The sequence below is a fragment of the Nycticebus coucang genome, chromosome 6 (genome assembly GCF_027406575.1).
Source record: "Nycticebus coucang isolate mNycCou1 chromosome 6, mNycCou1.pri, whole genome shotgun sequence".
Classification (NCBI taxonomy): Eukaryota; Metazoa; Chordata; class Mammalia; order Primates; family Lorisidae; genus Nycticebus; species Nycticebus coucang.
In genome coordinates this window covers 80,073,866-80,099,769 of record NC_069785.1, presented here as the reverse complement: position 1 = coordinate 80,099,769, position 25,904 = coordinate 80,073,866, and the positions used below count along the sequence as shown (strand labels likewise).

General features: G+C 42.4%; 1 protein-coding gene across 1 annotated transcript in view; it reads right to left on the bottom strand.

Annotated features, from left to right (window-relative positions):
* Window positions 1-25,904, bottom strand: part of SCAPER (S-phase cyclin A associated protein in the ER) — a 580,407-nt gene that overhangs the window by 32,813 nt on the left and 521,690 nt on the right. The window contains exons 27-28 of the mRNA XM_053594624.1: window positions 23,819-23,974; window positions 3,737-3,974 (exon numbers count right to left, since the gene is read on the bottom strand). Of these exons, the coding sequence (XP_053450599.1) occupies window positions 3,737-3,974; window positions 23,819-23,974 (394 nt within the window). The remainder of the gene's footprint in view (window positions 1-3,736; window positions 3,975-23,818; window positions 23,975-25,904) is intronic.

Below are 25,904 nucleotides of genomic sequence, written 5' to 3'. Positions count from 1 at the left end.
TTGCCAAGTCAGTACATTGATTTGTTTCTTGAGACCACCTTCAATTGTAAAAACTGTCAAAGTGTACACAATATACAGTATCCCTGATCTCAAGGCCATCTGTGCCAATATGAATTCAGAGTGAAATCAGACTCTTTGCTGAAGGGAGAAAACATTTTGACAGCCTTATTAGTATACAATGAAATGGAACCAGTGAAGAAAGTAGTCTAATGGATAACCTTTTGTTACTATTACAAGATGGGTTCTTGCCCAAAGCAAGCGCACAGGTTTGTGGCTTTGAAGAAATGTGGGGGAACATTGGGGATGCTGTATCCAGTTCCCAACTCCCTGGCTCAGCATATGCAAGATGGTTTGGGTAAATTCATCATTTTCAGAAACTCAGTCAGTTCACATTTCTGGAGGCCTACTATGTGCTCACTAGCACGGCATCTTTATACTACGTGCAGTCTTGTCGGGTAGCTGTTTTTAATCCTATCCTACAGATCAGGAAACTAGTCTAAGGGTTCAAGTTATATGACTTGAGGTTCAAGTTATATGACTTGACTATAAGGGTTCAAGGTCATATAACTTGAAGTGGCAGTGTGATGGCTCAAAGTCAGGGCAGTGTGCCAGAGCCGGGGGTCTGATGTGGATAGCTCCCCATACCAGCTCTGTACTCTTGTGCTGTAGAACCCAGGCCACTGACCTGTCTACACCATCTGGCTAACTCTTCAGCAGGTCAAGCCATGTGCCTCATTTCGGTTTTCTTCATCAGTTCCTTTGAGCCTCCCAGGCGATTCAGACATTATTTCTCATTTCCCTGAGGTCCGACCTAGATGTACACCTTCCTACTTTCTTGTCCTTTACGTATGTGATTCCTCAAATCTTACTTTTGATACATAAGTTGTTTTGATGAACTAGATCATGAGTTTCTCTGACCATATGTCATAAAAATAGCACTTTTCTCCAGAACTCACTCAACTGCTATACAGTGTGCAAACTCTGTGTATTTAATTTACTCGTGCATTATACAGGGCTGTCCAGAAAGTATCCAGCCATGTACTATGGACAATAGTACTAACAGTGGCTGGATACTCTCCAGACAGTCCTCGTGCACTTGACCATGTTCCTCTACAGTAACAGCATCTGTGTGGACAGACGTGATGTCTCAGCTGCTGGGGTCTATGTCTCCCTCCCCTTGAATCTGGAGGATTATGACTAATTCAATCAATAAAGTATGCTTGGTATCTTGATACGTAACTATGTGACTTCTGAGGTCATAAAAAGCCCTGTAGCTTCTGGTTCTCTTGGAATACTTGCTTTCTGGAAGCTTCCTTTTAGGACACTCCCACTCAGAAACCAGACACCATGTTTTGATGAGACCAACTCACAAGGAGAAGCAGTATACAGTTGCTCTGGCCAAGAGTTCCATGTGAATCTTGTCCGTGAGTCATTGCAGCCACCAAACATGAGAATGAAGAAGCCTCCAGATAATTTCAGCTCTCAGCAGGAGCCCTGACATCATGCAGCAGAGTAGTAAGCTCTGTCCAAATTATACTCGCAGAATCTTGATCATAATACAATGGTTGCTTGTTTACCCTGCTATGTTTGTTTGTTTTTAAATGCCTAAAAGTAACTGGGAACAATGTGCTAATCATTGGTAAGTGTACTGTGGTCCCCAGTGATAGAAATTCTGGGTGTTTGGGTCCCCTCCCATGCCGATGAGGAGTCAGAAAGAAACATGTGCTGGATCTTGGGAACCAAAAAGATGGCAACCAGGACCAGGAGGGAGGGAAAGACCTCTGCAGGCTTTCTGGGCTCATGTTCTGGTCAAGGGCAAAGGTACCTGGGAACTGTGGCTGGGGAGAGCATGACAAAGAGTCATGGAAAGCACAACTAGAATAAGAGAGGCAGAACAGAGGTAAAATAAGAAGCAAAGAATTAAGAAGGAAATGTAGAGCTGCGTGAGAGATGAGAGAACTAAGCAGCAAAGGCACTGGGGATGGTGAGAATTGCCAAGGAAGGGCGTTTCTCCTGACAGCAGGGCATCCTACTCTGTGAACAGCCACCACTCCTGAACTAGCCTGAAAGTGCTCAAGGAGGGGATGCGTTTTAGGCGGCACATGGCACAGACCTGGAGAGGATGACTTGGTTTTAACTTTGGTTGGGAATGAGGTTCTAGAAACAGGCTTTTGATTTTTCTAACATTATTGGCTACTGTACCTAAAAGGCACTAGGGAGCAGGCCTGGTTGAAGTTCAGTGGGGCTCCTTCATGAGTGAGGCTGTGATGGCCACAAGCTCACAGGAGGAGGGAGGGAGCGGGAAGCTGGGCCCCTTGATCCCCAAAGTGACTGACAATGGCTGACTTAACCTAGATGTGGAGTACCCCGCAGAAGTAAAAATCCTAGTCAGAAGACCCAGGAAACTGGAAGTTAAGAGTCACTTTTGAGACACTTGCTTTTTCATAAACTCTGGAAACAAAGGAAACACTTCATTTGGACCTTGCTGATCCTTGCTGGGCAGACTGCTAGACTCCATATACTGAACACATTAAAATTAGGGTCCCTTGATTTCCAAGCTGTTTCCAGATAGAAAACAATGGGCTTAGGTCTTTGTAAAACACAGATGATATATTCAACCCCGAGGCAAGATCCATTATTTTCTGGAGCAGATATCTCCCGTTTTAGGTGTGGCTGTAAATTCCCAGCACTGCTCTTACTTGATAGCTAGTTCAGCTGATTTGGAAACAGAAAAGCATTAACCCTAGGGAAGGGATTTCTGTTCTTATTGATGGATAAACTAACTCTGTGAAGTTGAAAGATATTAGATCCAATGATAGAACTTATTAATTTCCTTTTGTGAAAAGAATGAGAGGAAGACATCAATTAAAGGACTGCGCACTTGTCATCAGCTACAAAACAGAAGTGTTTCTTCCATCTCAGAGTGGCAGAGATGATTATTTTCATACATTTGTATCTCTGTAACCTTTTTCCCTCTGAGCAAAGCAATTCATCTAAATTATGGGTTCATCATCTGCCAAGTTTGTTCCCTTTTTAATGAAATCACTTGACAATTAATAAACTGAAAGAGAAAGTCTACTCCTTGGGGCTTGCTCTGTTCCAAAGGTTCAGTGTTTTTGAAAATTAAATTTCCTACACGAAAAAAAAAATCTGTTTCTAAGCTGACAGTCTGGTATTATAGCATAAAGCAATTTTTTTCTTTAGCTATAAAAATGTAATTTATAGGGGTTTACACATTTAACTATACATGTACTTTACACTGGACACAAATCAGTTAAATTATCCATAGAAAGTAATATCCATCAAAACAATTTATCTAATTTTGGCTTTGTTTATATAAGAAACCATTACTTTCCTTAATATTTAAACACTGATGAGATGATAATGCCTTTATGTAAAGAATCCAAGACAGAAGATTTATAAGGGACAGTGTGGCATAGGTCAAGCATAGGCTTTGGGGTCAGTGAGTCAGGGTGTACTAGCCCTCACTCAGCAATGTTTAACTATGGGCAAATTACTTAACTCCCAGCTTCTCCATCTGTAAAATGGGTATAGTAATATTTTGCATGGTAATCATGAGAGTAAAGGAGAAAGCACATGAAGAGCATCTAATACAGTTCCCAGAAGACAGCAGCTTCATAAATCGTAGGCCCCAGTCCAGAAGAAAAACCTGTCATCTCTATACCTAAACATTAACTCTTGGTTGGTTGACATCAACACAAGTCAAGCGTGGTACCTGAAAAGCAGGCAGATCCAGAGCTGCAAAACTGTTGAAGAAGCGCAAACTTTGAATGGCCACTTGGACGGTGTTCTGGGTGTAGCTCTCCTTGGGGCTGGCAGCGCTGGGGTCCGAGGCGGGGCCATGGAAGAGGACGCAGTAGAGTGTGTGGAGGACCCCAGCCAGGTCTGTGGCCTGAAGGGCAGCTGTCAGCCCTGTGGGATCCTGACGGTCACTGTCAAATATGCCGTGTGACCTGGCAAAGAGACATTCAATTCTCTGAGAGAAATCTACTTAAAGGATGTTAGCATTTTTATAGGTCAAATGGAAAAAGAGAAGCAGACTGTTAAAAACAAAACATCTGAGTTCTATAATAAGGTAACCAAAAACCTCAGGAATAAATGCAGCCATCTGTCTATACCAAGTGTGATGTGGCTTCCCTTTTCTTCTGCAGTGCGACCAAGCGCTCTGCAGCCAATGCTGAGGCTGCCACCACCTTCCCACACTGTGGAGGTGAAGGAGCCCACTTTGTTTAGTGCCTGCATCTGGGCAGACTGGGCAGCCTGCAAGAGCTCTTGGAACACAAGAGGTCAAAACCACTGTAGCTTCCTTTCTGGATATGCAAAGGGAATCTTATTAGGAGATATAGCTACTGGGAAAGCATGAAGCCTCAAAAACCCAGTAATGTGTTGGTACACTGTGACAGGGCGGCCCTTCAACTGCTTTTGGAAGCACTGATCCAACATTGAGGAGTAATGGCAGGAAAGGCTGTGGGGCCCAGACTCTCAAGAACAAGCAAGAGCTGGATTGGGCTGATAACAAATCATCCTGAAGTCGGCCTAGCAACTGTGGCAGGTAATGTCGGGAGTAAGCACAAAGAGACAAGGGCAGTGGCAAATGAATTCCTCAACTCAACAGTAAAGCAGTGAGGCTTCGCTAAATCAACCTCATTCCTGAACTTGCACGTACATGAAACATCTGGTGACCCAGAGTGCGCAGAGTACAGAGTATTTGTACAGAGTATCTGGTGACCCAGAGTGCGCAGAGTACAGAGTATTTGTACAGAGTATCTGGTAACCCAGAGTACACACGGCTGCCAAGCATTCATTAAGCCTTCTTTTCCTAGAAATAGGTTAGTGTGCTTCAGGTGGGCGCAGGTCTAAGATACACATTTTATTTCTCTGGCTATTCAGCAAGATTCCAGAATGGCACATATCACAATCAGAGCGAGTGAAATGGAAGGAGATGCTTTTGCTCAGACGCTTGGGAAGAAGTCCTTTTTCTTTCACAGGCCTGACTCTGAGAAGATGTTTGGTCTGGAGTTACTGTGGCCATTTGCTCTAAACACCGCACAGACTCTCAGGTCTCTGTGATGTTCTAAGTGAGACTGTGGCCTTTCTTCATGGGACCCACCTTTTTCTCAGGAAAAAGCTTCCTCCACAGGTTCCTTTAATCTGGTACGATCTGTACAATATTGAGCGGAATGTGTTTATGTTTCTGGCATGGGATAATACCCTTCTCTAGTTTTTAACACTAATGTAAGCTTTCTATTTTCCTTGGTGGGGATTTGTTGTCATTTGCTGTTTCTTCCAGCTGGAACTTGGGATGGGAGAGAGATGCTGAAGATCTGTCTATGCCAACCTCACTGTCTTGGCCAGAAGCATCCAAGAGACGCCACTAATTAAATAAGAATTGGGAGGTGCTGGAAGGCAAGTTTCTAGTATCTTGTCCAGTTTTCCTAATTTATAACTTATTTTTTCCAAAGGGATCACTTATTCACTTTAATTTTCTAGTTGCATCAAAGTAGAATTTTATTCATGACCATGTGTAAACACTTCCTGAATGTGCACGATTTCTGATATTGCTACGAACACAACCATGCGATAAGACATGCTTACATACATTGTCTCTCCTTAGGAAAGAAGCACTGTCAGCGTATTGAGGGCAGGATCTGCTGAGTGCATTTGCATCTTGTACCTTCTCTCATTCTTATTACAGTTTTTCCTACTTGGGAGAGAAGGTCTCATTCTCCTCATTGTATACATGAAACAACTGGGACCTCCACAGATAAGGTGAGATGTTTTAGGTCGTACAAATTTGTTAGTGGCAAAAACAGTGCTACTATCCAGAGCTTTTGACTTCATTAAGGTCAACGCTTTCTCCAAGGAGAAAAATATCTAGGCCAAACAGGAGGTGACCTCTTTTTTCTCTATGTCTTCTCTTAAATCAAATTTTGTGATATTGAACACTGTTCAAGTACCTAGAGACTGTAACACGGTCTTGTGTCATTGTGGAAAGATGTTTTTGTCTTATAGGCTCAATAAAAACAAAAGTTTAAGAAAGGATATTTATTTGCTTACAGGTACATCTGAACCTTTACATAAACTTCTCTTAGCTAATGTCAGAGGGCCCTTTCTTCCTTCCATTAAAACTAAAAGAGTTAGGGGTCAGACCCTGACTAGAGACGTGAGTAGAGATTAATGTGTCTGAGTCTATTACATAGATTCTAAAAAGGGGCCTGTGTTTGTTTAACACTGACGGCCTTTTAGAACCAATGACAAGTCAGAAGACATTTCTCCCTAAAGCTCATTTCTAATAGGTTTTAAGAACCTTGGGGATGAGTGACATTAGTGCTGGTGACAACAGTTTTACTGCTCTGTGATTCAAAATGCTGCCTTCCCCCTTACTACTTGTGTTGCTTTTAAATTGATTATCAGTATAGTCTAATGCAGATATTCACGAATACAGCCTAATTATTTAAAACATTTTGTAACACTTAATCTTTCTGAGCATTTATTAAATGACATGAGTCCATTGCTATTTCCTTTTTCAAAGAATACATGCAAATGATCTAAAAAAAAAAAAAAAAGTAAATGAAGGTCAACACAGAACCCTCCCCTGCACCACTGTTTAGGAAAACACTAATCTTACAGATTATACAACAATATGTCCCAGTCTTCTGCAAATATTCTCCTAATGAAATAAAAATGTTGACTGAAGTAAATCAACCAAGTAAGCATTACAGAACTCAGATGTGGAAATGGTTCAGAATGCACATAACACTGCTGTGTGGAAAACACTGTTCACTTTAAAGTGAACCCGAAGAGTACATTGGGGCAGGGGAGAGCGTCCGTCAGCCACAGTTGGCTTCCACGGGACTAATGCAGACCTGAAGGGACTTTAGAGAATGTTTACTTTTGATTTAGCCTAAAGTACAGATAATTTGTCCATGAACAGGCCACTGGCTCCTGTTGGTCTTAACTGTCAGTTATAATCACTTTAAACCTAAATGTTTATAATAAAAAAGTAAAAGGCCTTATTCATATCAGGCATGGGTTATAAAGTTTTCTTCAAAAAACACAGGGAAGATGTGAAAAACTAGATCTGAAATTTTGTATACTGTACTCTGAGAGCTTATTAATTTTACCATATTTTAAGGTGTTTTTTGTCTGGTCTCCAGGACTAGAGATCTTAGTGGGATATTCATTTTTGTTTCTTAATAGCTAGATTCAGTAAGGAAAAACTAAAACTGGGCCATCAATATTCTTGTAAAGTCCTGAAAATTCTACTTTGCCTTAAAGGAGAGTACAGTGGGGCAACCAGCAGGGTTCTGTGTAGGCTTGAATGAAGAGGTGCCCACCCCATTTTTGGTATTAAAAACCACTTCACACCAGGCCTTGGCTGGCCTAAAAAAGCAGCTGTGGTACTTTCATACTCTAGTATGCCTTTGTCCCTGTTTGTTTCTGCTTTGTTTGTTCTCACTTCCTAGTCTCCAGATTTTTGGCTTGATAACCTTCACTCTGATTTCCTTCAGTGTTGGTGATCTAGATTATTCTCCTAGCTTCTTGGAGTTTGGTTTTGTTCATGCCATCATTTCTCGGATCCCTGAGGCATCATATGAGAACGTCCAATTTCATTTATTTATTTTTTGAGGAAGAGTCTCACTCTGTCACCCTTGATAGAGTGCTGTGGCATCATTATAGCTCACTACAATCTCACACTCCTCAGCTCAAGCGAGCCTCCTGCCTCAGCCTCCCAAGTAGGAGGGACTACAGGTGCCCGCCACAATGCCCAGCTAGTTTTTCTCTTTTTAGTAGAGGCAGAGTCTCAAACTCCTGAGCGCAAGCAATCTTCTCACTTTGGCCTCCTAGAGTGCTAGGATTATATGAGTGAGCCACAGTGCCCGGCCAGAACATCCACTTTTACTCACTGAACTGAAAGACTTATACTCAAAGGTCTGCAGGGTTGGATGCTGCAGGGGTTAAGTTACTGTGTCTCCCATAATGGAGGAAAACTTCATGGGGGAAAGGTGACTTATTTCTCAGCAGTATTCCCGCTTTCAGCTCTCATGTCCTGGGATATTCCAGGTCAGCCAGTCTGCGTCCAGGGCTGGCATCATTCATCAGGCTTTATGGTGAGTACGAAGAGGCAGGACTCTCTTTCAGGTGCTCTGTTTAAAAAGCTGAAGTTCCTTTGTTCCTGGGCTGCAGGAACAAAGAGCACTGGTGATATTCAAGGCCCAGGAAGACCAAGTCCCTGTTTTGCAGGAGGTTACAGTCTAGTTAGGGGTAGGTGGGCGGATCAGTGTTCGGTTGCTGCTAGAACAACTTACTGTAAGTTAGTGACTTAAAAAACTGAAATTATCTTACAGTTCTGGAGACCAGAAATCCAAAGTAGATCTCACTGGGCTATCTGCAAATAAGAGTTGTGTTCCTTCTGGAGGCTCTACAGAAGAATCTGTTTCCTTACCTTTTCCAGCTTCTAGAGCAGTGGTTCTCAACCTTCCTAATGCTGCAACCTTTTAATACAGTCCAAAGGGGTCGTGACCCACAGGTTGAGAACCACTGTTCTAGCCTGAATTCCTTGGGTTGTGCCCGCCTCACTCCACCTTCAAAGCCCAGCAACACAGCATCTTCAAAATCTCTCCCTAACACTGACTTTCTGCTTTCCTTTTTTGCTTATGACGAACCTTGTGATTACATTGGGCCCACCTGAATAATCCAGGATAATCTTTTCATCTCAAATACTTAACTTAATCGTATCTACAAAGCTCTTGTGCCATGTGAGGTAATATTCACAGGTTCTGGGGATTAGGATATAGGTCTCATTAGAGGGCATTATTCTGTCTATCACAGTGGGCCTGTTCATTCACGATTTATGCGTTCAACAAATATTTATTGAGGGCCTACAAGTGGCAAGCACTATTCTAGCACTGGTATCTAGCAACAAAATCTATGATTTTTTTTCCTCCTAAAGCTTCCATTTTAGTGCTGCAAGACATAAGAAAAATATCAATGAATATATAATATGCAATATAAAATGTCAGGTGTGATCAGTGCTAAGAGGAGCAGAGGACATCCCTTGGAAATGAAGAAGTATGTGTGATGCTACTTTATAGAAGGTTCTTGGGGAACCCTTTCCTAAAGGATTATTTAAGCAGACTTCTACAAAAAATGAGAAAGAAAGTCATGCAGATGTCTATGGGGAGGGTGTTTCAGGTAGAGAAGCAGCAAATCCCAAAGCTTAAAGTGTGGCTAGAGCGGGCTGAGAAAGCGTAAGAGTAACAGGAGATGAGGTCAGAGAGGAGATGGGGCAGAGCTTTGGAGACCATCATAATAAAGACATCAGAAGGCATTTGCTGTTCAGATCGGAAGCCCCTGAAATGTTTTTGAGTGCAGAAGTGATGGACTCTTGACTTAGGATTAAAAAGTGATTATTATAGTTAGTGGGCTGAAAAATTTTTAGAAGAGTCAAGGCAGAAGCAGAGAGACCACCTGGGAGGCTGTTTTAATCACCCAGGTGAGAGATGATGGTGGATGAACCAGGATGGTTGCCATGGATGTGGTAAAAAGTGGCTGGATTCTGAAAATAATCAGAAGGGAAAGCCCACAGGATTTCTTGATAGATTGGATGTGGGTGTGAGAAAGAAGAGTGAAAAAATGGCCCAATGGTTTTGGGCTTGAATAATTGGAAGAATGTGGCTGCTATGTATAAAAATGGGGTAGGACATGGGGAAAGCACGTCTGGGGAAGAAAAGCAGGAATTCAGTTTTGAACTCATTAAATTTGAGATGCCCATTAAATGTCAAAGTGGAGATACTGGATTGTAAATTGCATAAAATACACTTCCCAACTGTAGGGATTTTTGTCTCTTTTGTTTCACAGATATATCTCCAGGGCTTAGAACAGTGTATAACCCATAATATCTATTCAATAAATATTTGTTGAATGACTGAATAAGAAGCCTGAATTCACAGGAACGGTTTGGGCTTGAGCTATTTGAGAGTTATCAAGGCATAGATGGTATTTAAAATAAGAAGCTCATTCTAGTGAGTAAATATAGGTAATAGTCTGAGGTTTGAGCCTTGGGATACTCCAATGTTTAGATGGAAGAAGATGGGAGATGGAAGAAGATGGGAGATGAGAAGAAGTTTCTTCTCAGCAAAGGAAACTGAAAAATAATAAGAGGAAAATTGGGAGAGTATGGTGTCCTAGGGGCAAAATGAAAATAGTTTCGAGGAGAAAATAATCAACAACAAAAGCTCACCAAAAAATAAATGAGGACTAAAAACAAGATGAAATATATAGATATGACCCCTAAGTTCTATTGTTAGATTATAAAAACTAACTCTATGTGTTTAGGATGGGAAGAGGGTGAGTGACAGGGAACAGAATACGATTGTTAACAGTATGTGGGAAAACCCAAAGACTTTGCAGATTAGTTGCCTACCGGGAAAGAGCAGTGCTTGACTGGGAAAGTAGTTCAATGTTGACTAACAAGAGCACCATTTGTACAGTGAGGAAGGGTTGGTCCTGGCTCTGATGTCCTGTTTGACCCAGTACTATTTGGAAGTACTGGGTCTAGCTCCAGGCGCTGCACTAATCCAGGACAGAAAGTTCCCCAGGGAAGTAATTTATATGATAAAAGCAAACAATTATTAGTGGAGGAAGCTTTGAAGGAATTGGGAGATTTAGCTCATTGCTGAAGGACCTGACGATGTTTTCAAACTGAAGAAGTGTTTCATTTGCTATTTATGATCCCGGGGGGGGGGGGGATATGTTACCAGGAAGCAGATATTAGATAAGCCTATAGAAAATTTTCTAATAATGAGAACACCCAAAAGTGAAATGGGCTATTTGGCGAAGTGTTACATGCTTTCTCATCCTGAAGAGGTGGAGAATCCCATCCACTGCAGGGGCGGAGGGTACTCAAAACTTAGCTGGGCATGAGGCTGGGTGATGTCTAAGAAGTGGTAACAGATGTAAATCTATTCTGAAGGTTATCATCTCTGTGCTTTCTCCACAAACATACAAAGCATGCTCCCCTGCCGCCCAAGCCTTCATGTTATATGTAACACATATACAGTAGATTTAGAAAATAGGTTGTAAGCTCTGTTGAAGGAAATGGGGAAGCCAGGGGAGAGGTGTGAGCAAGAGGAAGTCATGGTGGAATGCCTGTATGTGTCAGCTCTACAAGATAGTCAGGACACCTGGACAGAGCAGAGGAAAAACACGGGGATGATCAGAAAGTGAGATCATGAGGTAGGCTCAGATTCCTCAGAAAATTTCCCATGACTTGATTATGAGTTTCAGTTGAACCCAAAGAGGAAGTTTTGAGAAAGGAACCTTCTTGAGAGGGGACGTGATAGGTGAGGAAAGCAGCATGGACATTCTTGCTGTTTGGGATCAACAACCTGGAGGAGAAAGAGCAAGACAGGAAGACGCCGGTGGGAATGGAGGGTGGAGGGTGAGGCCGCTAAGAGCAAACTCTGGGTTCTGGCAAAGTTCTGAATGGAAACCCAAGACAGGAGAGTAAAGAGGTAACAGGCTCAGGACAGTCTTGGGAAAACTAAAGGTGAACAGATGAAAGGGCAGGGAGGAGCTGTGAGGCGAGAAGGCAGGTGGCTCTGGGGACTAACGGAGGGAGACGCTCCTGGACTTGGGAACTGCAGGCTGGGGTTGTCAGGTACTGCCTCTCAGATGGGAGCTTCAGACCTTTCTAGACCTCACCCAGCCTCATGTCCAGCTGAGTTTTGAGTGCCTTCTGTCCCTTTAGTGGATGGGATTTTCCACTTCTTCCAGGATGGGGAAGGATGCAATACCTCACCAATGCCATTCTCAGATTGTAAAGAGCAAAGGGCCCTGCGCTGACAAACTGTTTAGGCTAGTCTAGCTGACACTTCGGGTCTCTCTTAACTTTAGAATTTGGGAGTAGCTTGAAGGGGCTCTGCCACAGGTATGCTGTGTTGCCAAGTAAAGGTAATTGCTTCTGCATACTTCCTTCCAGAAAGGTTGTACTAGTTTGCAGTCCCACCAGCAGTGTAAAAGTGTTCCCTTCTCTCCACATCCACGCCAGATTGCAAGAGGGACTTTACCTAACAATTGCAATCAGTGTAACTGGCTTATTGTACCCTCAATGAATCCCCAACAATAAAAAAAAAGGAAAAAAAAAAAAAAGGTAATTGCTTCTGCTGGCTGAGTAACGGGGAGGAAAAAACCTGTTATACTAGGGGCCACCTGATGATGCTAACAGGAGCATGATTCATACAGCGAGGGAGTTAGTCTTACTCCGTTGCACTGTGCAACTACTTGGGAGTACTGAGTCCAGCACCGGGGTCCAGTATCCTCCTAAATAATCTTTCTGGTGTACATCCTTGCCTCTCTGCTCCATTATTCACAGAGTAAACAGATCATTTTTTTACTTCTTGAGTCACTCTTCCGTTGTCCTATCACGCTTACAGTAGAACTCGCATCTCCAATGTTTCTGTCCTCACCTCCCGGCCCTTGCTTCCCTGACTCCATCTCCTCCCCTTTTTCCCTTGTGCCTCCCTCTCTAGGATGTCACCTCCTGTTTGTCACATACCCACCTCAGAGCCTTGCCACTCTTCTCAGCTAGAGCACTGCCCCCTGGGATCTTTACACAGTGGGTTCCTCCCAGAGAGGCCTTCCCTGACCACCCCAGCTACAGAGCCCCTGCCCAGGTCCCTCTGCTATGTCACTGTGCTTTATTTTCTCATGTTGCTTGGCACTAGCTAAAATTATCTTACTTGTTTGTTAGTTTATTGTTTTTTTTTTTTTTTTTCCTGTTAAGCTCTGTAAAAGTGTTGTCTTGTTATACCTTGACAAGTACCTGGCATCCAGCACATACTCAAAAAACAGCAATGAGTAAAGTATTTGCCAAAGAAATGGAAGAAAGGAAGGGAAAATTGACCTTCGCAAGGCATGCCAAAGAAATGAGGACCTTGAGTATCTCCATAGAGAAAGACAGACATGAGACATAGGCAGTCCTTTTTCCTGTGTTAAGAGCAGGCCCAGGAAATGGGGTCCTGGCACAGGACCAATGATACACACTGGTATTTGCTAGCTCTGCCAATTAATAGCAATTTCTTAAATTCTTACTTTGTTTTGTTTCAGGTGCTAGGTGCCTAAAGAGATGCTTCTGGATAATTAGTTTCTTTCCCTAGGAAAATCTTTTAAAAACTATGTACATGGGGCAAGAGAACTAATGAGCTGGAAATAGACAAATACCGTGTATCCAGCAGGAGGTATAAAAAGTATGTTCCATTCCATGTTTCTGTGGCAAACATACCTTGGCTGAATCAGACAGGACCAGATTGGATTCTGGGAGAGAGAAGTCAAAGAACACTAAAGTTTGGGTCTTAAAATGTGGTCAGATGGTTGGAATCTTGAGCAGAATGAGGTAGTCAGGAAAGGCAGCCAACCTGGTTGAAAGCCAGTGAGCTCAGGACTCAACGTATGAAATAGAAGTTTCTGGTAGAAACTGCCAGCAGGATTTCCAAGAGGAAATGTTAATCAGGACTTGTGAATATGGTTTGTGCCTCGACCTTACCTGCTCTGGTCTGATTTACTTTTTCCTACCTATTTTCTTTTGTTCTAATTTTATCATTTTACAAGAAAATAAAAAATGTACATACTTCTGTAAGCTATTGTGAATCTTTTTGGAACAAGGTGGGATATGATACATAGATGTATACATAAAAACAGCACCTTAGGCAGGAGGTCAGAGTGACAGGTGTGTTAGTACCCACTTGCTCCTGCCTTGTCCAACCCTCTGAGGGATAATTATCAAATTCACTTTTTTAATGTAAGAAAATAGGTTTTGACATGCTAAACACTTGCCAAGGATCACAGAATGGAGAGAGCAGGAATTGAACTCACTTAACACAACCCTACCTGTGGGATCCCTTGGGGATCCTCTCCCCCGTGTGCAGGTGCCCCCAGACACACTCTGCTCCCTAAGCCTCGTGAGACCGTCCATGCATTGATGGTCTTCCTGAATCATCCCCAGCCCCTAAGAGAGTGGTGACCAGTAGATACTACCCCTAAATCTGGCCCTGTGGGCTGGGTCCCAGTCAGTTCCTTTTCTCTGGCGATATGCCTAGCACGTGGTAAGCACTCAGTGGGAACTGCACCAGCTGAAGTACTCATCTTTCTGTCCCTGAATCAACTAGCATTTCCTGCGAGTTGGAACGGATCTTTTAGAAGTCTTTATGCTAGTGACTGCTAGCATAAAGAGTCACTCACTCTGTGAGTACAGAGGCTGCCTAGAAGTTCCTGCTTCTGTTTGATCTGAAGGATAAGGATAGTTGCTCCTTTCTGAGACCACTCCTTGGACTGTGTGAGCAGGACGGCCGGGTGCATGTGGGGAGACAGCCACATGGAACACTCTGCCCAGGGCACATACAAGGTGCTCAGCAAGTATTACTTACCTTAATTCTACTTGCCCTGTCCTGTTATATTCATTTCATTGCCTACCTCCCAATACCAGCAGGCCTTTTATCCATGGACTGATGACAATAAAAGATTTAGGAGTAGCCTGACAGTACCAAATAAAAGAGTCTGCAGAGAGACTAGTAGATAGTTGGGAACAGGAGATGGGGAACTCATTATATTTTTCCTTTTTTTTTTTTGAGACAGAGTCTCACTATGTCACCCTCAATAGAGAGCTGTGGCGTCAAGCTCATAGCAACCTCAAACTCTTGGGCTTAAGCAATTCTCTTGACTCAGCCTCCCAAGTAGCTGGGACTACAGGTGCCCGCCATAATGCCCGGCTATTTTTTGGTTGTAGTTGTCATTGTTGTTTGGCAGGCCTAGGCTGAATTCGAACCTGCCAGCTCTGGTGTATGTGGCTGGCACCCCAGCCACTGAGCTACAGGTGCTGAGTTGGTAGATTATATTTCTATTATTATTTATTATTATTATTTTTTGAGACAGAGTCTCACTTTGTCACCCTTAGTAGAGTGACGTGGCATCACAGCTCACAGCAACCTCCAGCTCTTGGGCTTAGGTGATTCTCTTGCCTCAGCTTCCCTAGTAGCTGGGATCACAGGCGCCTGCCACAACGCCCGGCTATTTTTTTGTTGCAGTTTGGCCGGGGCCGGGTTTGAATCTGCCACCCTCAGTATATGCGGCTGGCGCCCTACTCACTGAGCCACAGGTGCCGCCCCCTAGATTATATTTTTAAAATATAACCACAGTGATATTTCTGGTCTCACATACTCTTCTAGAACCTTCATGTTTCTCATCAAGAGGCACAGTCTATTTCTCCTCCTTTTGAAGCTAGAAGAGACTGCTTGACTGCCTTGTGAATAGAGTGCAGTGCAAGTAACGCTGTGTTCCTTCTGAGGCTAAGTCACAAAAGGAGGTATGGTTTCTGCCTGTTCTCACTGCCAGAATGGTTGTTCTTGGAACCCAGCCCACATGCTGTGAGGAAGCCCATGAGGAAGAGGCTCCCAGCTAACAGCAAGCATCAACTACAGACATGTGTGAGCAAACACTTGGATAAGTGCAACTCTACCCCTCAAGCCTTCTAAATGAGGGCCCAGACACTGTGGAACAAAGATAATCCATCCTCTCTGTACCTTGACAGAATTCCTGACCCACAAAATCAAGAGATTAATAGATGCCACTAAGTTTCAGGGTCATTTGTTGTGGAGCCATAGTAACTGGAAGAAAAGCAAGGGAAGATACTAGGTCGGGTGGCTCTAGGGGAATTCAGGGAGAAGCATGGGTTTTTGTTAGTCTGGACATTCCCAGGGAGCAAGGAGGTACTAAGGCAGCAGAAAGAGAGGAGTTTTAGTTTGGCATAAGGAGAGACTTTTAAGCTTCAAAGACCAGCGACAGAACAATCTCCTTTGTAAGTAAAAAGTTTCCTGTTGCTGAAGATATTTAATAGAGACTGGCAGGGTTACTGAAAAGATTCAGACCTGAATGAAAGACTGGATTGGTGACTTCAAGGCTCCTTTCAGTCAACAGAATGTGGCACCAAATTACATCTGGGGTGCAGGGAGGAGAGAAGAGGCAGATGATGAGGTTTGGAGCTTGATGCCCGAGAGACTAGTGATGCCATTCATAAAAGAGATTCTAGGAGAGGATTTTTCAAGATGCTCTTCTTTCTGCTCCCTTTGGCTCTTGCCTAGATACCTGTTAACGGCCCTCTCACTTTCTGCCTCCTCTCAAATACGTTCTTGATATGACACTTGACTAATACTTACAAAATATGGTTCTTGGCAAGACCAATTCCTCACTCAAAGGCATTTAATGACACTACTGCCACCACCACATCTCTGCAAATCTTTATATAGTTCACAAAGTCTTTCTACATTTATTACCTCATTTGAACCTCATAACAATCTGGGAGACATTAAAATTACCATCATATATGACGTCTGACAATTAAGTTTGTGAAAAAGTGCTACATACTTCATCACTGACTATCACTATAGTCATCTTTGAAATACTCCCCTTGGGAAGATATGCACCAAAACCAGCACCTAGTCCACTCTTCAGAGCAATTTTGGAACTCTTTTTTCTGGAATGGCCATCAAAGTAGTCATATTACCCTTGATGTTCTGAAAGTCATCAAAATGTCTTCCCTTCAACATTTCATTTATCTATGGGACAAGGTCTGAAGGAGGGTCTTCCAATACAGTTGGTTATTGGGTAAAACTCCCTCACAGACAGTGCTATAGGAACTTGTGCATTGCCCTGATGGAAGAGCTATGAGTTATTAGTGAAAAGTTCAGGTCATTTTCTGTACCTTTTTTTTTTTTTTTAAGAGACAGAGCCTCACTTTGTCGCCCTTGGTAGAGTGTTGTTGTGTCACACAGCTCACAGCAACCTCCAGCTCTTGGGCTTAGGTGATTCTCTTGCCTCAGCCTCCTGAGTAGCTCGTTCTCTAACTTTTTCAGGCAGCCATTTTAGCACTTCTAAATAGTAACTTGGTTAACTGTTCCTCCAGGTTGTACAAATTCATAATGAGTAATCCCTCTGATATCAAAAAAGGTGAGCAACATCATTTTGACTCTTGATTTGTACTGACAGACCTTTCATGTGGCGAATTGGCTGACTTCCACTGTACACTCTGATGCTTTCTTTTGGGGATGTATTGGTACATCCATGTTTCATCACCAGGGATAACACTGCCCAAAACATCATCTTATTTCTCAAAAAAGTTGGCAAACTTCAACTCTCCTTTGCTTTTGTTCATTGGTGAGCTCATTTGGGACCATTTTTGGACAAACCTTTCTCATGCTAAAATTTTCAGTTAACATCTTCCATTTTCTCTATCAATGTTTACTTGGTTTGCTATGCTTCTCACAGTCAGCGGACGACTTTGATGCACAGTTTGACAAATTTTTGCAACGTCATACTGGCTGCCCTGACCACTCTTCATGAGTGACAATTTCTCTCTTCTCAGAAGAATGCTTAATTCATTTGTACAATGCTGTTTTCTTCATGACATTATCCCCATAAACTTGGACTAACATGTCCCTGATTTCACTCCCACTCTCGGCAAGTTTAAAAGAAATTTATCAATGTTTGTTGTTCTAATTCAAGTTCTGACATTTTCATAATGGCACACAAAAACATGCAACAATAGTGGACGCCTCTCGGCAGGACACTGCCACACATGGACAAAGACACCGCTGTGAGACGCTGACATAGCAAGTTTATGACCTTGTGCAGTTGTTTGTATAGTGCTGCCAACATAAGGGCACGGTGGCAAGTTTGCAAACTTAATTGCCAGATAATTATACCTTTCAATTTCAGCTACAGTTCTCTATCCATCCTTCATATTTTCCTGCTTTAATGTCTTTGCTTATGCTATTTTCTTGGTTCACCTTTTTCTCAACTCTACACGTTCCAATCCTTTCTGTCTTTCAAGACTCAGGTTAAATTTTAGCTGTTCAAGAAAACAGCAAACCCCTAAAACTAAGAGTGAAGAGTGACTTCTCCTTTCTCAGAACTCCATCAATTCGATGATGGTAACAGCAGGCAACATTTGTTAAGCATTTATTATGTACCAGGCAGCATGCTAAGTGCTTCTGTCACCTTCTACCCTCTTTATCACTCTCTGCCTCATGCAAAGGGTCTCCATATACGCATCTTCTTTTCCCTACTCGCTTACAAGGTCTTTGAGGACACAACCCATGTCTGAGTCATTTCTGCTTTCTCCCAAGCCCAGCACTGGGCCTGGCACAGAACAAGTGCAACATAAATATTTGTTCGATGGATGAATGAATAGGCAGGCAGGCTGAGTTAAAGTTTACCTTTGCTTGAACAAATGGTTTTCAAGTATCCTTAAACACTTGAGAAGCTATCATTTATAACAGCATAATTAAAGGGCTAAATCACCAATCACTCTTTTCACTACACAGGTTTCCAAAAACTACACATTTTGTTAGTGTAGTTTATGGATATAAAAGTGAAAAACACAAATACATATACCAAACTTCTTTTTGTGTAAAAATATTCTAGAATTTAGAATAGTCTTCTCCAACCAATCACCTCTTTGTTTTCAGAGAAGGTGCAAAGATCGCAAACTTTTTATTGTGGGTCCACCACCTCCCAGCCCTCTCACCACTGTTCCAGCAGTAAAGGGTTGCTGATTAAGTTAACGGCTGTGTTGGTTGCAGTTTATAATTACTCATTGCTGGTCTGATCCTATTAGTTGTGCTAAGGAGTCAGCGCCTTAAGGGGGACTCCATCAGCTTCATCCAATGACTGCAGCTGAGTTGCTGCCCTGAGATTTGAAACCATCTTTTTCTCTTTATTTCTTGCAGAGTCAAGAATAGAAAACCGCTAATAGTAAAGGCCAAAGAAGTAGGCATTTCTGAAAGTTCTATTACAAACTGTTGCAATTTGCTTAAGCGACCAAGAATTACAGTTTGTAAACAATTCCCATATTGAGGAGTGGTCCTAAATTAAAATCAACCTTTTTAGCAGAGGATCACAATTTCAATTTTTATTCAAAGAAATACAAGTTCATTGTTCAAAAACCAAGCCTGGCACAAAAGTTATCAGCTAGTGCTTTTCCACTCCAAAGATTAACAGCACAAATTCTGACACCCAAATTGTCTTTCAGAAAACCTAGGTAAAAATTAGAAGATTAAGGGCACAAAGGAGAGCGGAGCAGAGGCAGGCCTGCGGTAATCACCACCACAAAGCCCGCCCACCAGCAGACGGCAGAGTGTTTACTCAAAGTCTCACCCCATCAATTAGTCAGCTTAATTATCTCAGGGTCTGCCTGGACAAGAGGCGATTTTTGAGGGCCTCTCTGGCTCCTCTTTTTCTTTTATTCCTGCTACTCACAAAAGGGCTTTGAGGACAAGCCTTCCTTGACTCCCTGGCTCTGGCTGGCTTCTGGAAGCCAAAATAGACATTATGTGAATTACTCTAATAAAACAAAAACCACACTACCTTTCTTCTTAGACATGGTCATGACCTGGAGCAAGACTCTATTTAATACAGACAAAATGCTTGAACAGGTCACTGTAGTTTATAGTTTAGAAATATCATTTCCACGAACAAATGGGAAGCAAAATGAAACAATCCATAATTATTAAGAGGTAGAAAATTTGAAGAGGTAGAAAAACCTCCGTATATTCCTGTGGTCTGGTAGTTTTCAGGAAATGTTGGGAGACTGAAGGATAGGAATTTCTACGTAAATTAAGCTAGGAAATTCTTGGACCTTTCTTCTAAGACAGTTTTTCTTTTTTTGCAGTTTTTGGCCGGGGCTGGGTTTGAACCCGCCATCTCCGGCATATGGGGCTGGTGCCCTACTCCTTTGAGCTACAGGCGTCACCCAAGACAATAACTTTTTAAAACAAGTCCTACCTAGTAAAAGAAATTTGTCAAGCAACTGAAGTTTGAGAAGAAAATTTTTACCCTGGGGAAAAACGGATTAAGAACTGTTAAAAACTACCAACAGCAAATCATTGATTTAAAATCCATATATTTAGGCTCGGCACCTGTGGCTCAAGTGGCTAAGGCGCCAGCTACATACACCTGAGCTGGCAGGTTCAAATCCAGCCTGGGCATGCTAAGCAACACTGACAACTACAACCAAAAAATAGCTGGGTGTTGTGGCAGGCGCCTGCAGTCCCAGCTACTTGGGAGGCAGAGGCAGGAGAATTACTTAGGCCCAAGAGTTGGAGGTTGTTGTGAGCTGTGATGCCGTGACACTCTACCCAGGGCAACAGCTTGAGGCTCTGTCTCAAAACAAACAAACAAACAAACAAAAACAATTATAGTTCATATATGATATATAAAATAAACATAAAATTTTATTTTAAATTTGTGTATAAAATTTATTACATGTATAAAATATACAATAAATATAGACAGGCCTAAGGATTATCCAAGTAGACCAAAGTCTATATACATATATGATAATCCTATACTGTGATTGATGATAATATTTTCACTATAAGAAACTGCTTGTATTTTCTAATTTGGAGATGATATTGGCTACCACTCAAACTTTTCAGAAACCTGCGAGTCTTTCCAGACCCCTCCCCTCCTTTCCCCTTCCACATCATCAGCCCCTACGTCACCTCCCCTATGTTTACTCTGCTTCCTCTTAATGTATTTCCTTCTATCTGCACTGGCCCTCAACATTCTCCCTTGGATCAGGGTAAGAGCCTCTTTACTAATCCTTCTGCCTCTAGGCTTATGCCACTCCAGCCAACTCTATACTTTTCAGGAGTGATGGCTCTACAATGTACCTCTGAAACAACTTCAGTGGCTTTCTCTCTTGAGCCTCCTGAGAACCAGCATTCACAGAGCTCATTTAATACTTTATCTCCTGCCCCTCTCCACAGTCACCTTACTGTATAGCTACGTCAAAAGTGAATGTGATACAAAGCCTTGTAGTCCATATCTCTTGGTTTGGGTACCCCCAAAGCAGATCCTGAAACAATATGGATGCAAATAGATCATTTGTGAGGAGCTAGAGAAGGGACATAGGGAAGGAGAAAGCAGATTAAGGACAAACAGGTTGCAACTGGTCCCCTCTGAGAGACTGTACAGAACATACCTTGGATTTGTCCCACAAAGGCTTAGGAAAGCTGTGATATTATCCACCAATTGATTATTTGAGGGTCAGCCCTGGAGGTATTAAATCCCTGGTATGCTGGCAAATAGCTCGTTGTCCAGAGAATATCCTTAGGCAGAGAAATACAGGAAGCCACTGGCAGGTGACCTCTTGGGTGAACCAGAGGCACCAAGGTCATCTGCTATACCATACAATGTCCATATTATGCCCTTTTTCTCAACTGAATTTTTTCTCTACTTATTCTGGATCCTTTTAGATTATGCTACTGAAGCTTTTTGGGCCTCCTCTGTGCCTTACTTCTGTGCACACTCTCTGCTGTAGCTATCATGTTGTAACTAAGAACATTTAGCTGACGCCACACTAGACTCTGGGCTCCCTCAGGGCAGTGTCTTCAATACTTAGCTTGGTATAGTAAGACATCTGGCATAAGACAGATGTTCAGTGAGTGTCTTCAGGACAAGAGCATGACTGTGTCTGTTAAAGAGAACAGGGTCCTGTTTGCCACATATGTAACTGAGGAAATTTTCAATGAAACGAAATTCATGTTCCCACATTTTGAATAATATGAAGTTAGCAGGTAGGAACACCAAGCTAGAAATCCTGGCTTCTAATTTAAGTCAGTGGCTTTCCCTATAGAAGTGAGTGACTGTGAATGACCTTTGGTTTCTTTCAAGTTCCCCAGGTTTTAGGTGACTGAACCTGCATGTAAGTGAAATCTGAAGCCCAAAAACTGTATAACCACCTTATACGGGAAGACCCAGATCCATGACAAATGTCATGGATTCAAGAGAAGAGCACAGTGGAACAGGCTTGTGTATACAAAAAGAGTGAAGACCAAAGGGTCTCTTGGGTGAGAGGATACTCCCAGGGAGGGGCCTGGCCATTGCAGTGGAACCAGCTGGGCGCAATGGTGGCTTCCAGGAAGCTGGCATGTGCCACTGCCCTGGACAGAGCCCTGTTACTACAGCATGGTACTACCTGATTCTACTTAGGTCACACACTCATAGATAGTTACTTCCTGAGTTTTTGTGCAATCCCTGGAAGGTAAGCTCTGTCTGCGTTTCTTGATGGGAACAGACTAATGCAGAACACCGAATAAGGCCATGCTTGGCTTCCTTGACATCTCAGACAGCCTTAATCTTACAAGAAATGGGACTGATAGTGAGGGACTGGGTAGGAGCAAAGAAAAATAGGGGATTTGGGTGGCGCCTGTGGTTTAGTTGGTAGGGCGCCGGCCCCATATACTGAGGGTGCCCAGTTCAAACCCAGCCCTGGCCAAACTGCAACAACAACAAAAATAGGCAGGCTCTGTGGTGGGCACCTGTAGTCCCAGCTACTCGGGAGGCAAGAGAATAGCTTAAGCCCAGGAGTTGGAGGTTGCTGTGAGCTGTGACGCTATGGCACTCTACCAAGGGCGATAAAGTGAGACTCTGTCTCTTAAAAAAAAAAAAAAGAAGAAAAATAGGGGATTTTAGGGGCCCTATGTTATAATGAACTAAGAAATGTTGAGAATTTTTATTTTAGAAAATAAATTCCCTCTCTTAAAATGTTCCAAATATACAAGCAGTCATTGGTACTCTGTGTACCACTGCACCTAGATAGATAATACTCCTTTACAAAACTAGACTTTAGAAGTTTCAAATAATTAGTTTTCTACCAGGAAAATCCCTAATAAATACGTAATACGTATAAGTGCTGTTTAGAATTTCATTGTAAGAAAATTATTTTACCAGACATCCTCAATATGCCCCCTACGTCATATGCCTTTCATAAATATTGAGCCATGGGCCGGGAGTGCTGGCTCACACCTGGGTGGACTGCCTGAGCTCACGAGTTTGAGACCAGCGCGAGCAAGTGCAAGACCCCATCTCAAAAAATAGCCGGGCGTTGTGGTGGGCACCTGTAGTCCCAGCTACTTGGGAGGCTGAGGCATAAGAATCACTTGAGCCCAGGAGTTTGAGGTTGCTGTGAGCTTTGATGTCACTGCACTCTACTGAGGGGGACAAAGTGAGACTCTGTCTCAAAAAAAAAAAAAAAAGAAACAGAGTCATTATTGTAAATGATCCTTATTTGGTAGGAAGGAGATATAGAAGTGTCCCCTGTCTTTCCCACAGAAGTATTTTGATGACAGTGCACAGGGTGGGATGGGATAGGTGGGGTCTATAGAGCCAAGCAGGTCTGTAGCAGTTCCTGACACACTGACTTTACTCATGCCCATGGGTCGTGTGACTTCAGGGAGCTATTGTATTTGGATGGCTCTCTTCCTTTACTCATGGAAATGCTCTGGAAGAAGGGACAGAAGGAGAATAAATACTCTTAGGAGACTCTGACTAAAAACACATGAACGACGGCCACGAGCACTGTGAGGCTGCTCCATTTGGAGCTGAGGGCCTGGCTTGATCTGGTCGCGCTGTCATTGATTCAATGACTCCAGAAGAATCATTTGAGCCCGCTGGATCTCAGTGGGAGGAGGACTGAATGATTTCTTCAGTCTCTTCCAGCAGGGACAGTCAAGTTTAGACACCAACAAGAAATACTGACTTTGGCAGGAACATGTGGCAGAAGATGGGGCCCAGGGAAACGAGAAAAATAATGCATATCTCAATACAGAAAGCTGATGACACAGGAAGAACAAAGAGGAAAGGGACCCAATGACCACATGCATCCCTATGAAACAACCCAATGATGACAAAATGGAAGAGACATCCCAAGAGTTGAGTGCAGACTGAGATGGAGTCTTACCTTCCAGTGACGGCAAAGCACAGGGTGCACATTCCATGTAAGAGCCCTGTGGCATGCTGCAGAAACGTGGCCATCTTGGGGTTCTCATCCACTGGACCTTGCACCGAGAGGAAGCAGGCACACAGTTTGTCAATCAGACCTATGTTCACCATGTAGCTAGATGTGGAGGAGAAACATATGTTATCAATCTGCATAGGCCTCAACATCTTCACCTTCAATGATAAATCTTACTATATACAGGCCTGGACTCTCTCAACACAGGTTTAAATAAAGCATATCAAGTGAAAATTTCCTTAGATTTAGTCCTAATTAATCAGCTATTTCTGTAAGAGTTATTTTTCTCTTCTCTCTTTAGTATTCCAATATTACTTTTTAAGAAAAATGAATGAAAATGATTACCTGATCATTTTTACTGGTCTAAAGAGTCTGACAATAGATGAAATGATTTATAATGACCTTTATGCTGTTAAAAAGCCATTAGGATAAACAATATTTCATAGAACAACAAAGTGACAATAATAACAGTAAGTTAGGGCATACTTTAAAATAACTAAGAGTGGAACTAGAATGTTCCTAACACAAAGAAATAATAAATGCCTGAGGTAATGGATACCCCAATTATCCCAATTTAATTAATTCATGTTTTATGCCTGTATCAAAACATCACATGTACCCTAAAAATACACAGCTATTACATACCTATAATAATTAAGAATTTAAAAAACCTATGGAGCCAAACTCACAAGAATGCAAGGAATTAGAGAATACAACACAGTGATTCAACCCAGATGCTCTTATAACCACTTAAACTGCTCATGCCAACTGCAGGTTTTCCATTTTAAAAAACTCTATCACTATTAAGAGCATAACAAATAGTGAGAGTCAAATTGCCATTATGAAAAATACCAGTCCTGAGGGTTGGCAATAACATTTAATAACAGTTTTCTAGAGCTGTTTCTTAAACTGGACTCACAATATTAATTCTTTCATTAGTCCACAAAGCAGCAATCATTGAAAAGAATATTTTAAGACTATAACGGACTCTTATGGATATATTAACCTTAGCTTGGAGATTTTACAGATCCAGTGCTGCTGAACTTACATGTAAAAGGAGGGTACAACCATAAATACAGGTTCTGCAAATCAACACATTCACTTTCTGAGATATGTCTGAAGGAACTGAGGCCTGTGAGTCCACTACAATTTCCATCACTATTCATTCACCGACACAGCTCTTTGTGAACAGAGAATCTGATGAATGTTTCATGCTTCATGTTTGGAGCCATCTCCAAGTTTACTACTGAGAAGGTGCAAAATAATGCCCTTTTCTCCTTTTACATTAGAAAATAAATCTATCTGGGCTACTGTGTGTGTCCTACAGTTTTAAAATTGGGAAGTGTGCAGTGATGACCACCAGCCCTCATCTCTTATAATGAAGGTAACTGACAGACTAATACACGTACACTTGAGATCTTATTATAATCTAACTTAATAGAATCGGACTTTTAAAATGTTTTGCTTTTTACATTTGCACAGAACTTTTCAATTTAGAAAGTGTTTTTTTTTTTTTTTTTTTTTGCCTTAATCATCCCAATGACTTATCCCAAGAACACCATGAGGAGCAGACTGTGAAGCTTTGTTTTTTGTCTTCCCAGAACTTTTTCCTCTCCCATTTCATGTCTGGGGGGCGGGGAGCTATGAAATACAGGTGCCCTCCTGTTAGAGCAGGAGTGAGCATGTGCTCCAGGTCAGTCGACGTACTCATCACCTTGGCTGTAACTACTAGATCCAGGATGAGTACATGACCTGAGGAGGACCCTTTAGCATCTTCTGTGGAATATAAGACCAGAGGAAAAGTCCCTTTCTACTGGGGAGATGTGAACTGAGAGACGTGAGTCTGGGGGTTCCAAGTAGCCAACTTGTTACACGGAGGACAAGCCTATAGAATAAAGCCAGGTGGAGATAAGCAGGACTGCGAGAAAAGGATGAAGCCCTAATGGCAGACAGTCACGTGCTGCTTAATGACAGGGATGAGTTCTGAAAAACATATCATTAGGTGATTTTTCTTTTCTTTCTTCTTCTTCTT